Source organism: Triturus cristatus, chromosome 7 (assembly GCF_964204655.1).
Source record: "Triturus cristatus chromosome 7, aTriCri1.1, whole genome shotgun sequence".
NCBI lineage: Eukaryota > Metazoa > Chordata > Amphibia > Caudata > Salamandridae > Triturus > Triturus cristatus.
The window spans coordinates 569,539,707-569,553,455 of NC_140590.1; the positions used below are offsets into that span (position 1 = coordinate 569,539,707).

The following is a 13,749-nucleotide window of genomic DNA, read 5'->3' on the forward strand; positions in this document are numbered from 1 at the left end:
CTCCCAACCCACCTACGACTGAGCCAATACCTACTTGCCTTCAGAAGACTCCTCAAGACCTGGCTCTTCGAGCAGTAGTGGAATCCCTTCCCCCCCCTCAGCGCCTTGTGACCCTCACAGGTAAATAGCGCGCCTTACAAGTACCCTGATCAATTGTTGATTGATTGACGGTGCCTGCTGGTGGGTGTACGGTGATTTTGCTGGGGGTCTCCCAGGTGATGTATGTGTGTCCCCATGGAGCATGCTGCCATGTAAGTGAGTGTGAGTTCCTGTCCTAGATATCTGAGCTTGTTGTGTTTGTGTTAGAGTTTGCAGTTGTCACAGGAGGGCCTTGTGCTGCCTACAGCAGGGCCAAGTGTCAGCTACCTTGTCAGTACTTTGCCCGTCCCTGTGCATTGTGCATGGGTATGTACCTGGGCCATATGGGCTGAGGGCAATGGTGTCTGTTTCTGAGGTGTACAATGTGTTTAGTGATCCCCACCCTCCCAGCATCCCGGACATCCAGTCTTGTGTGTGTGGTTTGTGTAGGCTGGGACATGGCATGGCCTTGCTTTGTGAATGGCGTTACAACAAACAAATGATGGACGGAATGCTGACAATGCAGACATTCTCCCCCAGTCAAGAGATCTGGGTTAAATCCATCGTTCTTTTGCCCACTACGCCACCCCAGTTTAGACATGGCCATATGCAAATCAGTCTTGACCCTGTGCCTCATGGGAACAGTCCAGCCCGAACTGCCAAGCCATGTCTTCCCTGGACCGGAATCAAGCATCCTAGGACCGGTTTCTGGCTATCAGCCGTCATCAGCCAGGATAGCTTGACTCCAGTAGCATAGTGAGCATGGGTCCCACGTCTGGGAATACCCATCCCACTTAGAGCGAAAAGCGTTACAACAAACAAATGATGGACGGAATGCTGACAATGCAGACATTCTCCCCCAGTCAAGAGATCTGGGTTAAATCCATCGTTCTTTTGCCCACTACGCCACCCCAGTTTAGACATGGCCATATGCAAATCAGTCTTGACCCTGTGCCTCATGGGAACAGTCCAGCCCGAACTGCCAAGCCATGTCTTCCCTGGACCGGAATCAAGCATCCTAGGACCGGTTTCTGGCTATCAGCCGTCATCAGCCAGGATAGCTTGACTCCAGTAGCGTAGTGAGCATGGGTCCCACGTCTGGGAATACCCATCCCACTTAGAGCGAAAAGCGTTACAACAAACAAATGATGGACGGAATGCTGACAATGCAGACATTCTCCCCCAGTCAAGAGATCTGGGTTAAATCCATCGTTCTTTTGCCCACTACGCCACCCCAGTTTAGACATGGCCATATGCAAATCAGTCTTGACCCTGTGCCTCATGGGAACAGTCCAGCCCGAACTGCCAAGCCATGTCTTCCCTGGACCGGAATCAAGCATCCTAGGACCGGTTTCTGGCTATCAGCCGTCATCAGCCAGGATAGCTTGACTCCAGTAGCGTAGTGAGCATGGGTCCCACGTCTGGGAATACCCATCCCACTTAGAGCGAAAAGCGTTACAACAAACAAATGATGGACGGAATGCTGACAATGCAGACATTCTCCCCCAGTCAAGAGATCTGGGTTAAATCCATCGTTCTTTTGCCCACTACGCCACCCCAGTTTAGACATGGCCATATGCAAATCAGTCTTGACCCTGTGCCTCATGGGAACAGTCCAGCCCGAACTGCCAAGCCATGTCTTCCCTGGACCGAAATCAAGCATCCTAGGACCGGTTTCTGGCTATCAGCCGTCATCAGCCAGGATAGCTTGACTCCAGTAGCGTAGTGAGCATGGGTCCCACGTCTGGGAATACCCATCCCACTTAGAGCGAAAAGCGTTACAACAAACAAATGATGGACGGAATGCTGACAATGCAGACATTCTCCCCCAGTCAAGAGATCTGGGTTAAATTCATCGTTCTTTTGCCCACTACGCCACCCCAGTTTAGACATGGCCATATGCAAATCAGTCTTGACCCTGTGCCTCATGGGAACAGTCCAGCCCGAACTGCCAAGCCATGTCTTCCCTGGACCGGAATCAAGCATCCTAGGACCGGTTTCTGGCTATCAGCCGTCATCAGCCAGGATAGCTTGACTCCAGTAGCGTAGTGAGCATGGGTCCCACGTCTGGGAATACCCATCCCACTTAGAGCGAAAAGCGTTACAACAAACAAATGATGGACGGAATGCTGACAATGCAGACATTCTCCCCCAGTCAAGAGATCTGGGTTAAATCCATCGTTCTTTTGCCCACTACGCCACCCCAGTTTAGACATGGCCATATGCAAATCAGTCTTGACCCTGTGCCTCATGGGAACAGTCCAGCCCGAACTGCCAAGCCATGTCTTCCCTGGACCGGAATCAAGCATCCTAGGACCGGTTTCTGGCTATCAGCCGTCATCAGCCAGGATAGCTTGACTCCAGTAGCGTAGTGTGCATGGGTCCCACGTCTGGGAATACCCATCCCACTTAGAGCGAAAAGCGTTACAACAAACAAATGATGGACGGAATGCTGACAATGCAGACATTCTCCCCCAGTCAAGAGATCTGGGTTAAATCCATCGTTCTTTTGCCCACTACGCCACCCCAGTTTAGACATGGCCATATGCAAATCAGTCTTGACCCTGTGCCTCATGGGAACAGTCCAGCCCGAACTGCCAAGCCATGTCTTCCCTGGACCGGAATCAAGCATCCTAGGACCGGTTTCTGGCTATCAGCCGTCATCAGCCAGGATAGCTTGACTCCAGTAGCGTAGTGAGCATGGGTCCCACGTCTGGGAATACCCATCCCACTTAGAGCGAAAAGCGTTACAACAAACAAATGATGGACGGAATGCTGACAATGCAGACATTCTCCCCCAGTCAAGAGATCTGGGTTAAATCCATCGTTCTTTTGCCCACTACGCCACCCCAGTTTAGACATGGCCATATGCAAATCAGTCTTGACCCTGTGCCTCATGGGAACAGTCCAGCCCGAACTGCCAAGCCATGTCTTCCCTGGACCGGAATCAAGCATCCTAGGACCGGTTTCTGGCTATCAGCCGTCATCAGCCAGGATAGCTTGACTCCAGTAGCGTAGTGAGCATGGGTCCCACGTCTGGGAATACCCATCCCACTTAGAGCGAAAAGCGTTACAACAAACAAATGATGGACGGAATGCTGACAATGCAGACATTCTCCCCCAGTCAAGAGATCTGGGTTAAATCCATCGTTCTTTTGCCCACTACGCCACCCCAGTTTAGACATGGCCATATGCAAATCAGTCTTGACCCTGTGCCTCATGGGAACAGTCCAGCCCGAACTGCCAAGCCATGTCTTCCCTGGACCGGAATCAAGCATCCTTGGACCGGTTTCCGGTCTATCAGCCGTCATCAGCCAGGATAGCTTGACTCCAGTAGCGTAGTGAGCATGGGTCCCACGTCTGGGAATACCCATCCCACTTAGAGCGAAAAGCGTTACAACAAACAAATGATGGACGGAATGCTGACAATGCAGACATTCTCCCCCAGTCAAGAGATCTGGGTTAAATCCATCGTTCTTTTGCCCACTACGCCACCCCAGTTTAGACATGGCCATATGCAAATCAGTCTTGACCCTGTGCCTCATGGGAACAGTCCAGCCCGAACTGCCAAGCCATGTCTTCCCTGGACCGGAATCAAGCATCCTAGGACCGGTTTCTGGCTATCAGCCGTCATCAGCCAGGATAGCTTGACTCCAGTAGCGTAGTGAGCATGGGTCCCACGTCTGGGAATACCCATCCCACTTAGAGCGAAAAGCGTTACAACAAACAAATGATGGACGGAATGCTGACAATGGAGGACTTGGCTTGGCAGTTCGGGCTGGACTGTTCCCATGGGGCACAGGGTCAAGACTGATTTGCATATGGCTGGGTTCAAACTGGAATGGCATGGTGAGCAAAAAAACGATGGATTTAGGCCCAGATCTCTGTACTGGGGTGAATGTATGACATTGTTCTGCATTCTGTCCATCAATTGTTGTTTTTGCATTTGTCACCCCGAGTGGGAAGGGTATGCTCAGACGTGAGTCCCGTGCTCTCCATGCCACTGGAATCAAGCTATCCTGGCTGACGAGGGCTGAAAGCCCGAAACCGGTCCTAGGATGCTTGTTTCCAGTCCAGGGAGGACTTGGCTTGGCAGTTCGGGCTGGACTGTTCCCATGGGGCACAGGGTCAAGACTGATTTGCATATGGCTGGGTTCAAACTGGAATGGCATGGTGAGCAAAAAAACGATGGATTTAGGCCCAGATCTCTGTACTGGGGTGAATGTATGACATTGTTCTGCATTCTGTCCATCAATTGTTGTTTTTGCATTTGTCTCCCCGAGTGGGAAGGGTATGCTCAGACGTGAGTCCCGTGCTCTCCATGCCACTGGAATCAAGCTATCCTGGCTGACGAGGGCTGAAAGCCCGAAACCGGTCCTAGGATGCTTGTTTCCAGTCCAGGGAGGACTTGGCTTGGCAGTTCGGGCTGGACTGTTCCCATGGGGCACAGGGTCAAGACTGATTTGCATATGGCTGGGTTCAAACTGGAATGGCATGGTGAGCAAAAAAACGATGGATTTAGGCCCAGATCTCTGTACTGGGGTGAATGTATGACATTGTTCTGCATTCTGTCCATCAATTGTTGTTTTTGCATTTGTCACCCCGAGTGGGAAGGGTATGCTCAGACGTGAGTCCCGTGCTCTCCATGCCACTGGAATCAAGCTATCCTGGCTGACGAGGGCTGAAAGCCCGAAACCGGTCCTAGGATGCTTGTTTCCAGTGCAGGGAGGACTTGGCTTAGCAGTTCGGGCTGGACTGTTCCCATGGGGCACAGGGTCAAGACTGATTTGCATATGGCTGGGTTCAAACTGGAATGGCATGGTGAGCAAAAAAACGATGGATTTAGGCCCAGATCTCTGTACTGGGGTGAATGTATTACTTTGTTCTGCATTCTGTCCATCAATTGTTGTTTTTGCTTTGTGAATGGGGCATACACATGTTACTGGCATGAGCGTTGTTTTTGAGTGTGGTTGTGTCCGGTGAGGGCTTGGGGGCAGGTGAGTGCATTTGTTGTAGTTGGGGTGTGGATGCCATTGCCCCCATGTTACGTAAGTTGTTTGTGTACTCACCAGGCTCGGCAACTCCTTCGACTCTGTGTACTCCCACCGGCGGAAGCAGGGCCATCACCTTCTCCTCCTATGGATGGTAATGTACCGGTCTGCGGGGCAGCCCACCTCCAGTGATGTTACTCTGGGCATATTCCTCATTCATTTTGCGCTTGACTACCCTCCGCAGATCATACCACCTGGCTTGTCATTCATTCCTGGTCCTTCTGATGGGCGCAACAGCATTCACCCTATCGACAATCCTCTGCCACATGCGTGATTTTCTGCTATGCTGGTCTGTCTGACCAATGTTCCAAAGAGCTGTGGCTCGACTCTGATGACTTCGTTGACAAGGATGTCCAGCTCCTCCCTTGTGAACTTTGGATTCTTGTCTGTGGGCATGGTGTGGGGTGTGGGTGTGGATGGTTGTGGGTGTGAAAGTGTAGGTGTGTGTGTGAATGTGTAGAGGGGGTATGTATGAAGGAAGTTGTGTGAAGGTGTGTAAGTTGAGATGTATAGGTGCAGTTGTTTGTGTGTGGTGTCTGTCACCAGTGGGTCTGTTGCAAAGGCTCTTGGTTTGTGGGTGTGGGCCCTTTTTATTGGTCCATTTGTGGGTGTGGCTGGGTTTGAAATTTTGGTGGGTGTGTTATAAGAGGTGGTTGTGAGTTTGGGCCTCTGTTTGCAGGTTTGGATGTGCCAGGTCAGTCTTTTAGATGTTTTTTGTACTGTAGAAGTGTTTTGTGGTGTTGTGTGAGGCTAATTGACCCTCCTTGTGCTGTTTGACAGTGTCCTGGTTCTGTACGAGTAGTTTTAGCGTATGTAAGGTGCGTACATACGCGATGTTGTTGTACAGTGCTCACATATGCAATGTTGTTGTACGGTTCGTACATACGCGATGCTGGGGTACGGTGATGGGGTACGGTGCGTCCAAGTAGGGGCATGTTGTACGGCGCTTGGGTACGGTGCGTCCAAGTAGGGGCATGGGGTACGGTGTTGGGGTACGGTGCGTACAGGTATGGGGCTGGGGTATGGCGCTGGGGTACGGGGCGTCCAAGTAGGGGCATGTTGTACGGTGCTGGGGTACGGTGCGTCCAAGTAGGGGCATGGGGTATGGTGTTGGGGTACGGTGCGTACAAGTACGGTGCTGGGGTACGGTGTTGGGGTACAGGGCTGGGGAAGGGTGCTGGTGTAAGGCGCTGGGGTACGGTGCGTCCAAGTCCGGGCCTGGGGTACGGTGGTGGGGTACGGTGCGTACAAGTAAGGGGCTGGGGTACGGTGGTGGGGTACGGTGCGTACACGTACGGGGCCGGGTACGGTGGTGGGTACGGTGCGTACAAGAAAGGGGCTGGGGTACGGTGGTGTACGGTGCGTACAAGTAAGGGTCTGGGGTAAGGTGGTGAGGTACGGTGCGTACATGTACGGAGCTGGGGTACGGTGGTGGGGTACGGTGCATACACGTATGGGGCTGGGGTAGGGTGGTGGGGTACGGTGCGTACACGTACGGGACTGGTGTAGAGTGCGGACATGGGGGGGGTACGGTGCAGACATATGGGGGGGAGGGGGAGACTGTACGACTAGTATCCCGGGCACAAGTTTACCCAGAGACGAGTGGTACGGCGTTCGCTCCGTACAGGGCCTTTTCCATGCGCTTGTGTTTTCGGACGGGCGGTACGGATCGTACTTGCGCGCTCGGACTTCAGTTTTAGGATTTGTATGTAAAACGGTCCGGGGACGTCTCGTAGACTTTTCCTGCAGTGATTCGTATGTATTTTTCACATACGAATCGTACTTTGCCGTTTGTACGGGACTTGTACGATTCGTACGTAAAAAAATACGGATACGAGTCGGACGGTAATTTTTTTTAACGGATCGGAATCGGCACCAAAATGTTAGAAATATAATAATTATTATAAATACATATGTATATATACATAAACCTGTCATATAAATATAAAAACAAAATATATAGATATAATAAATACAAATAGTTAAATTAATAATTATTTGTAAAAAAAAAATATTTTACACCACATTAACTATAACAGTAAATAAAATGTTGGATAGCGTAGGGGATAAAATTACCATTCCCACTATAGAGAGTGCAACAGTAGGGAACTTGTTGGCTAGCGAAGGGGAATAATTTACTATTCCCACTCCAGCAATTGCAACAGTAGGGAAAGTGTTGGATAGCGGAGGGGAATAATTTACTATTACCACTCCACTGAGTGTAACAGTAGGGAAAGTGTTGGATAGCAGAGGGGTTAACATTTCTATTCCCACTCCAGAAATTGCAACAGTAGGGAAAGTGTTGGATAGTGGGTGGGTAAAAATGACTATTCCCACTCCAGCGAGTGCACCAGTAGGGAAAGTGTTGGATAGCGAGGGGTCAAAATTACTTTTTCCACTCCAGTGAGTGCAACAGTAGGGAAAGTATTGGATAGCGGGTGACTCAAAATTACTATTTGGATAGCGGAAGGGAATAGTTTATTATTCCCACTCCTGCAAAATAATTAATATAAATTACCAAAAAATTAATTTTTCAAAAATAATTTACCTCCCACCATATTCCCCTATAAACGACACCCCCAATATTGATAAATATTACACAATTAACATAATTAATTAACAAGTAATTAACTAATAACAATTAACAAGCAATTTAAAAACCATAAAAAATAAATTAGTTCACACAATTAACACTATAAAATAACTTTAAATAAATACTGTTTATATAAAAATTAATAAAGTTTTTATTGAAATTAAATTACTTCCCACCCTACTCCCCTATCAACCCACAACCCGCTCCTAAAACAATAACACAATTAACATATTTACTAATTAATTATTAATAATTAATATCTAATTATTAACTAATCACATGTGTAACACAATCAATATAAAATATTAATTACATAAATATTAATTAATAAATATATTAATCGATTAATTATAATTAAATTACTTCCCACCCTACTCCCCTATCAACCCACAACCCGCTCCTGAAACAATTACACAATTAACATATTTACTAAATAATTATTAATTATTAATAACCAATTAATAATTAATTAATAACAAATTAATTAACATAATGAACAATATAAATTATTAAATACAAAAATAGAAATTAATAAAAATTTTATTTAATTAATTTCAATTAAATTACTTCCAACCCTACTCCCTATCAACCCACAACCCGCTACAGAACTAAAATACGCATAAATTAATTAACATAAAATAAATTATTTCTAAAAAATTCAAACATACATTAAAAAATAAGCTATACTTTTAACACATATGCTAACATACAGAACACTAACAAAAAATCGATCTTAATAAACAACGATATTTTTACTAACGATATTACTAACTTCGATATTCAGTAAAACGATATTTCTTACCTGCATGTCAAAATTCTTGTTGGCGATATTCTTGCAGGTCGATATTCTGTCATTTTGAGATTTAAACATCGATATTTAGGTACATCGATATTTAAAACTCAATATTATGACTGCATACCTACAGATCATGTGCTATTGGACTGTCCCTGTCTTCACAATTCCTGGACAGAGGTTACCCAGAAACTTTCTGGGACCACGGGTCGACCTCACTTAGACACCTGGAAGGTTGGAGCTCTGGAAATTTTAAGACGTTTGAAGAGACAAAAAACGGCTGCTCACTTTACTGATCTAGCACTTGCAAAATGGGCAATAACAATGAAATGGAAAAGAGCAGTACAACCCAGCAGTGAAGCCTGGAAGGCCGCTGTGGCACAGTGGGCTGGGGCAGAGGCGACTGCCCCACACAGGGAGGAGACTTGGGGCCTCTGCCGAGGTCCCATAGCCCCAGGGTGGGGCCAGGTATTGTGCGGCTCCTCCTCCTCGTGAACCTATCACAACATGGTGCCTGGCCTTCTCTCTACCCTACACACTAGACTCACACTTGATGATATGTGGTTGTGGTATGATCTCCTGTACCTGCCCCCTTACAATACCACCTTGGCCTCGGGCCATAGATATAACACATTGCACACTCCCTGGCACAGTTTGCACCCCCGCACTCCGCAACCTCAACCTATCACTCTTTTACAGCCCCTCCTCCCCAGGTTCCCTACCTTACCGCGTAAACCCTCATCCCTGCCAACTTTTCTGCCGTTCTGCCCTCTACTCAAAGGGACTACCTCCACACATATGCTGGACAGATTCATTCATTCGAAGTCCTCCCCACCCCTGACCGATCTCTGTCACTCATGCTGTAATTTTGCTGAAAAGTAGATCTGTATCCTTCTTCTTGTCTCTAACCACGTATTGTGAGATTCACTGTACCTGCGTTGCGATTTTTTGTTTACCTATTAAACATAAAACTAATAAAAATAGTTTTAAAACAAAAAAAAAGGATGAACTGGAGGAATATTTATTTTCTACTAGTATGAAAGAACGTGAGCTGTGCTTCTTCAACATGGCTGAAACAAACCTCAGCTTCTCTGGCATGATAAAACGGTCTCTCTGATGGTGGAAAAGTAAATGCTCGGCCCACAGAACTCGAAGACTCTCTGGTGGCATTGATCAAAACCCTGCCGATTGTAGAGCTTTGAAAAACATACCAAGAATCTCTTGACAGATCAATGGAGATGGACTTACAAACTCTGTCAGCAACATTTAGGCCACAGGGCAGTCATCTGTACAGTAAGGGATAATCTTTAATGACATATCATAAGTACAATGATGTTCCTTTGCTGGTTATAGAGGAAGGCACCTTGATCCTCTCATCTTTTGCCTGCATGGGCTATGGATCACACAAACGACACTCTTCAGACTACCGCTCTTAACAGCACTGTTTAAAGAACTGCCCTACCCACAACAGGATAGATGGACTCACCATAAGAGAGGCAGAACTAAACCATGACTTTGTGGAATTTCATGGGAGCAGTAGGCATGGCCAAGAGTGCATCTTGTTTGGTGGGGAAGTATGTTTTGATTAACAGTACCTGGGAGGGATCGCAAGACGCCTTCTTTTGCAAAACAGATCTCAGTGTGCCTAGAAGGTCCAGAGTTACTTCATCATTGCCAGCTTGCAGGAATCTGAAGAAGTCATTCACCACAGCAGCATCCATGCAACCTAGAGACAGAATACCAGACAGCACCAGGATAAGAAAAATAGCACAAGTTGTTGATGATGTGTGGATGACTAGGACAGAGGCAACCTGACTACCACTGAGCGAGGGTTAATATATAATGGCCCTTCTGTGGATGGAATGGTTTCTAGGTGTTCTAGGAAAGTAAGGCACAGAACTTTTACTGTTAGGCCTTTAACCAGGTATTCCTGTAGAGTGAACAGATCCATGTGACCCTCTGAGCCCTTTTTCAGGTATCCTGTCAATAGAGCCGTCCCTAAAACAAGTGATGGGTGAAATTCCCCTTGTCCCATATGTGGTAAACTATAGACAATTTCACCGTTTCCACATTTGCCTGCTCCGGAGTGTAGAAAGGGAAGAATACAGTCAAAGTGCACAGCAAATCAAGAAATCCTATTTAGAAATGTCAGGAATGAGGAGTTTTTGCTTGTTTCGAACATAATTTTCTTTAACTTAGTTACAATGGCTAGCCCCTAACAGTGCTTTCAAATAAACGTTCCCAGCAGAGGAGACACAAAACCTGGCATAATTGAACAATACCAAGAAATACAACTGTTCATTCATAAGATCAGATTTTTTTTACATGACTGGATATGTAAGGAAACAGAATACAAATTCTGGTTTAAAGCACCGCTTTATTTTTCCTCCCTCACTAAAAAATGTGGGTCCAGAAGTTGGCATTTATTGAGAGAAGAAATTGAGAAAGGAGTAAATAATTTGTTCCAGAAACATACTTGGGATCAGTACAATCTCTTTAATGTAGACACTAAAGCACTAACAGACTTAAATATGGGAGGAAAAACTACAATAAAGCCAGCAGATACGGATGGATTGTCCTCTCTATGGGCATGGAACTCCTTAGTGAATGACTGCATTATCCCTATAATGTACGGATGAGGGTACTTTATCCCACATATTTACTGGGAAATGAGAGTAACAAGTTTGAGGCAAAGTAGGAGTCAGGGGCGTAACACAGGCCCCCGCATCCCCCGCAGTGCGGGGGGCCCCCAAGTTCCAGGGATCCCCCTCAGCACTGCACTTCGGCCGTGGGGCTCCTGATAAGAGTCCGGAGGAGGCCCCTCCACGTACCTTGCAGGCAGTGCTTAATTTGTAAAATATGAAGTCCAGGTGCTCAAATGTTCGTTGGAGGCCACACCTACTTTTCACGGGCCCCACCCACTTCCTCCACTGGCTCCACCCGCTTATTCTATTGGCTCCAGCCGCATCCTCAACTGGCACTGCTAAAAGTCAGATGTAATACCCGATCTGAATATTATATGTTTCTTTCGTCTTCAGTGATTGATTTTGCGCGCCACAAAGTGTTATTCATACTTTTTTAAATGTCACTCGTACACTTTAATGCTACTATAAAGAACCATCAGACAGCAAGTCTAAAACTGATCTAAAACTTATGGGCCCGGCCCTTTTCAGAATCATGGACCGGTCTTTATTGTTGAGTTCCCAGATATTAAAAAGAACATTGCCTGCATTAAGCTCAAATCCATGAAGACTTACATACCATGCAAAACCCTTATACAGTGTGTCTTTACAAGTTGAAAACAGCCCCAATTTACAAACATGGCCAATTTGTTTTGGCTTTCTGATTCTCTAAGGGGGAGTGGGCACATTTCTTTTGGTACCCGGGCCTATATTCTTTCCCAGTCCGACCCTGTATAGGTACAGTTAGGAGAAAAGTATTTCTCTATTGTTATTTCAGTTAGATTAACAAATATTCCTACTTCATAATTTTCTAGAGAACTGTGTTCAAAGCAGGTAGCCGCGCTCCCTCTAGGGCTAATTTTCATGCATTAGAACGCAAATATTCTTGGTATGAGTAGAACCATATATAATGTGATTCTCAGCCACATAATACTTTCACTTAGCAGTGCTCAAGCTAATGTCTCCCAGTAAGAGTCTCAGCCAAACGGAAGAAATGTTACGAGTGGCTACTGGTCATGACGGGCCTGAGACTGACTTAGTATGGAAGATGCAGAAGCAAAAAAGCAGCTTGAAAAATGCATTTGAAAATATGTTTGAGACACTTTTTGGCTTTGTAGGGTGATGCAGGGAAATATGATTAAACAATACTGTAGTTTCACACGTGATGGGTGACACTTTGCAGGTCTTGACTGAACAGGATCAACAGGAAGGCAGGTTACGAGGATTTTATAGGATTGGACATCATACAGGAATATTGATACCACTTTAAAAAGCTTTATCAATATAGATGATAAAACATCTCCACACAAGTCATGAAACAACAATCATATTTGTAAGTGCCGTCAGGCACCAAGAAAGCAAGATCAGCAATTACCCTCCTGAGCATGGCATGTTATTTTTGCTCAGCTGGCAGCAGTATGTTGAGCACAGGCAGTGACTACACAGCAGCCTCTCTGAGAGCTCTCATGCAAATGTGCCATGTCTTGATGAGGAGTTTTACTATTTTCCACTTGTCCACTCTGAAAGTGGCAGCATACCCACTGAATACACCATAGATAGGACTGATACAACTCAGCAGGGGAGCAGCAAGTTGGAGCGTAGGCAAAATCAGGAAAAACACCCAGCTCCTTCAAGCATCGATCACCTGATACTGATGTGGTGGACTCCGTCTATTCAGTTTCTCAGTCAATACAATGCCCTTAATCGCACAGTTGGAGACTAGGCCGCGCAGTCGGGTTAAAGTAAAGTTAAAGGCCCTGCACGGCCCCTGCCCTTCTTCCAGCCTTCTCCTCCTGGCCCGGTTTGGTCAGTGGCATTGTAGAGGTCAGGTGCCCCATGCCTGGCACCTGAGGCATGATTGCTCAGGGCGGGCCTTTGACTCGTCACTCGTTGGTTCACTTCACAGTTCACTTCATGTGAATGAAGTGAGGTGCACCAGCACAAATTAAGCACTGGTTTACTTCCCAACTCTCTCCCCTCCCAAATCTTGTCTGTCCATTATTACAATTCCCTGAATCTCACTCATTGTGGTAATAGAAGCTGTTTCTAAAGAAAATAATTAACATCACTGTGACCATCTGTACGTTGCTGCTATAAAATGTCGAAGCAAAACTTTTCACTTTTCCTCCTAATCTACTTGTTTTTAAAGATAATCTTCTGTATTTTTTCAGTACAATGCCTTTAATAGCACAGTTGGAGACTAGGCTGTGCTGCTAAAGTCAGGGTTAAAGTAAAGTTAAAGGCCCTCCACGGCCCCTGCCCTTCTTCCAGCCTTCTCCTCCTGGCTCGGCCAGTGGCATTGTAGCGGTCAGGTGCCCCGTGCCTGGCGCCGGAGGCATGATTGCTCAGGACAGGCCTTGGACTCGTCACTCGTTGGTTCACGCACTTCACAGTTCACTTATGTGAAGTGAACTGTGAAGTGCGTGAACCAACGAGTGACGAGTCCAAGGCCTTCCCTGAGTAATCATGCCTCCGGCGCCAGGCACAGGGCACCTGACCTCTACAATGCCACTGACCGGGCCAGGAGAAGGCTGGAATAAAAAGGGCAAGGGG

At 46.6% G+C, this 13,749-nt stretch overlaps 1 protein-coding gene across 1 annotated transcript in view; it reads right to left on the bottom strand.

Moving 5' to 3' along the window:
- HEATR9 (HEAT repeat containing 9) overlaps positions 1 to 13,749 on the bottom strand; it is a 237,439-nt gene that overhangs the window by 108,131 nt on the left and 115,559 nt on the right. Inside the window, exon 8 of the mRNA XM_085614945.1 lies at positions 10,111 to 10,241. Within this exon, the coding sequence (XP_085471071.1) occupies positions 10,111 to 10,241 (131 nt within the window). The remainder of the gene's footprint in view (positions 1 to 10,110; positions 10,242 to 13,749) is intronic.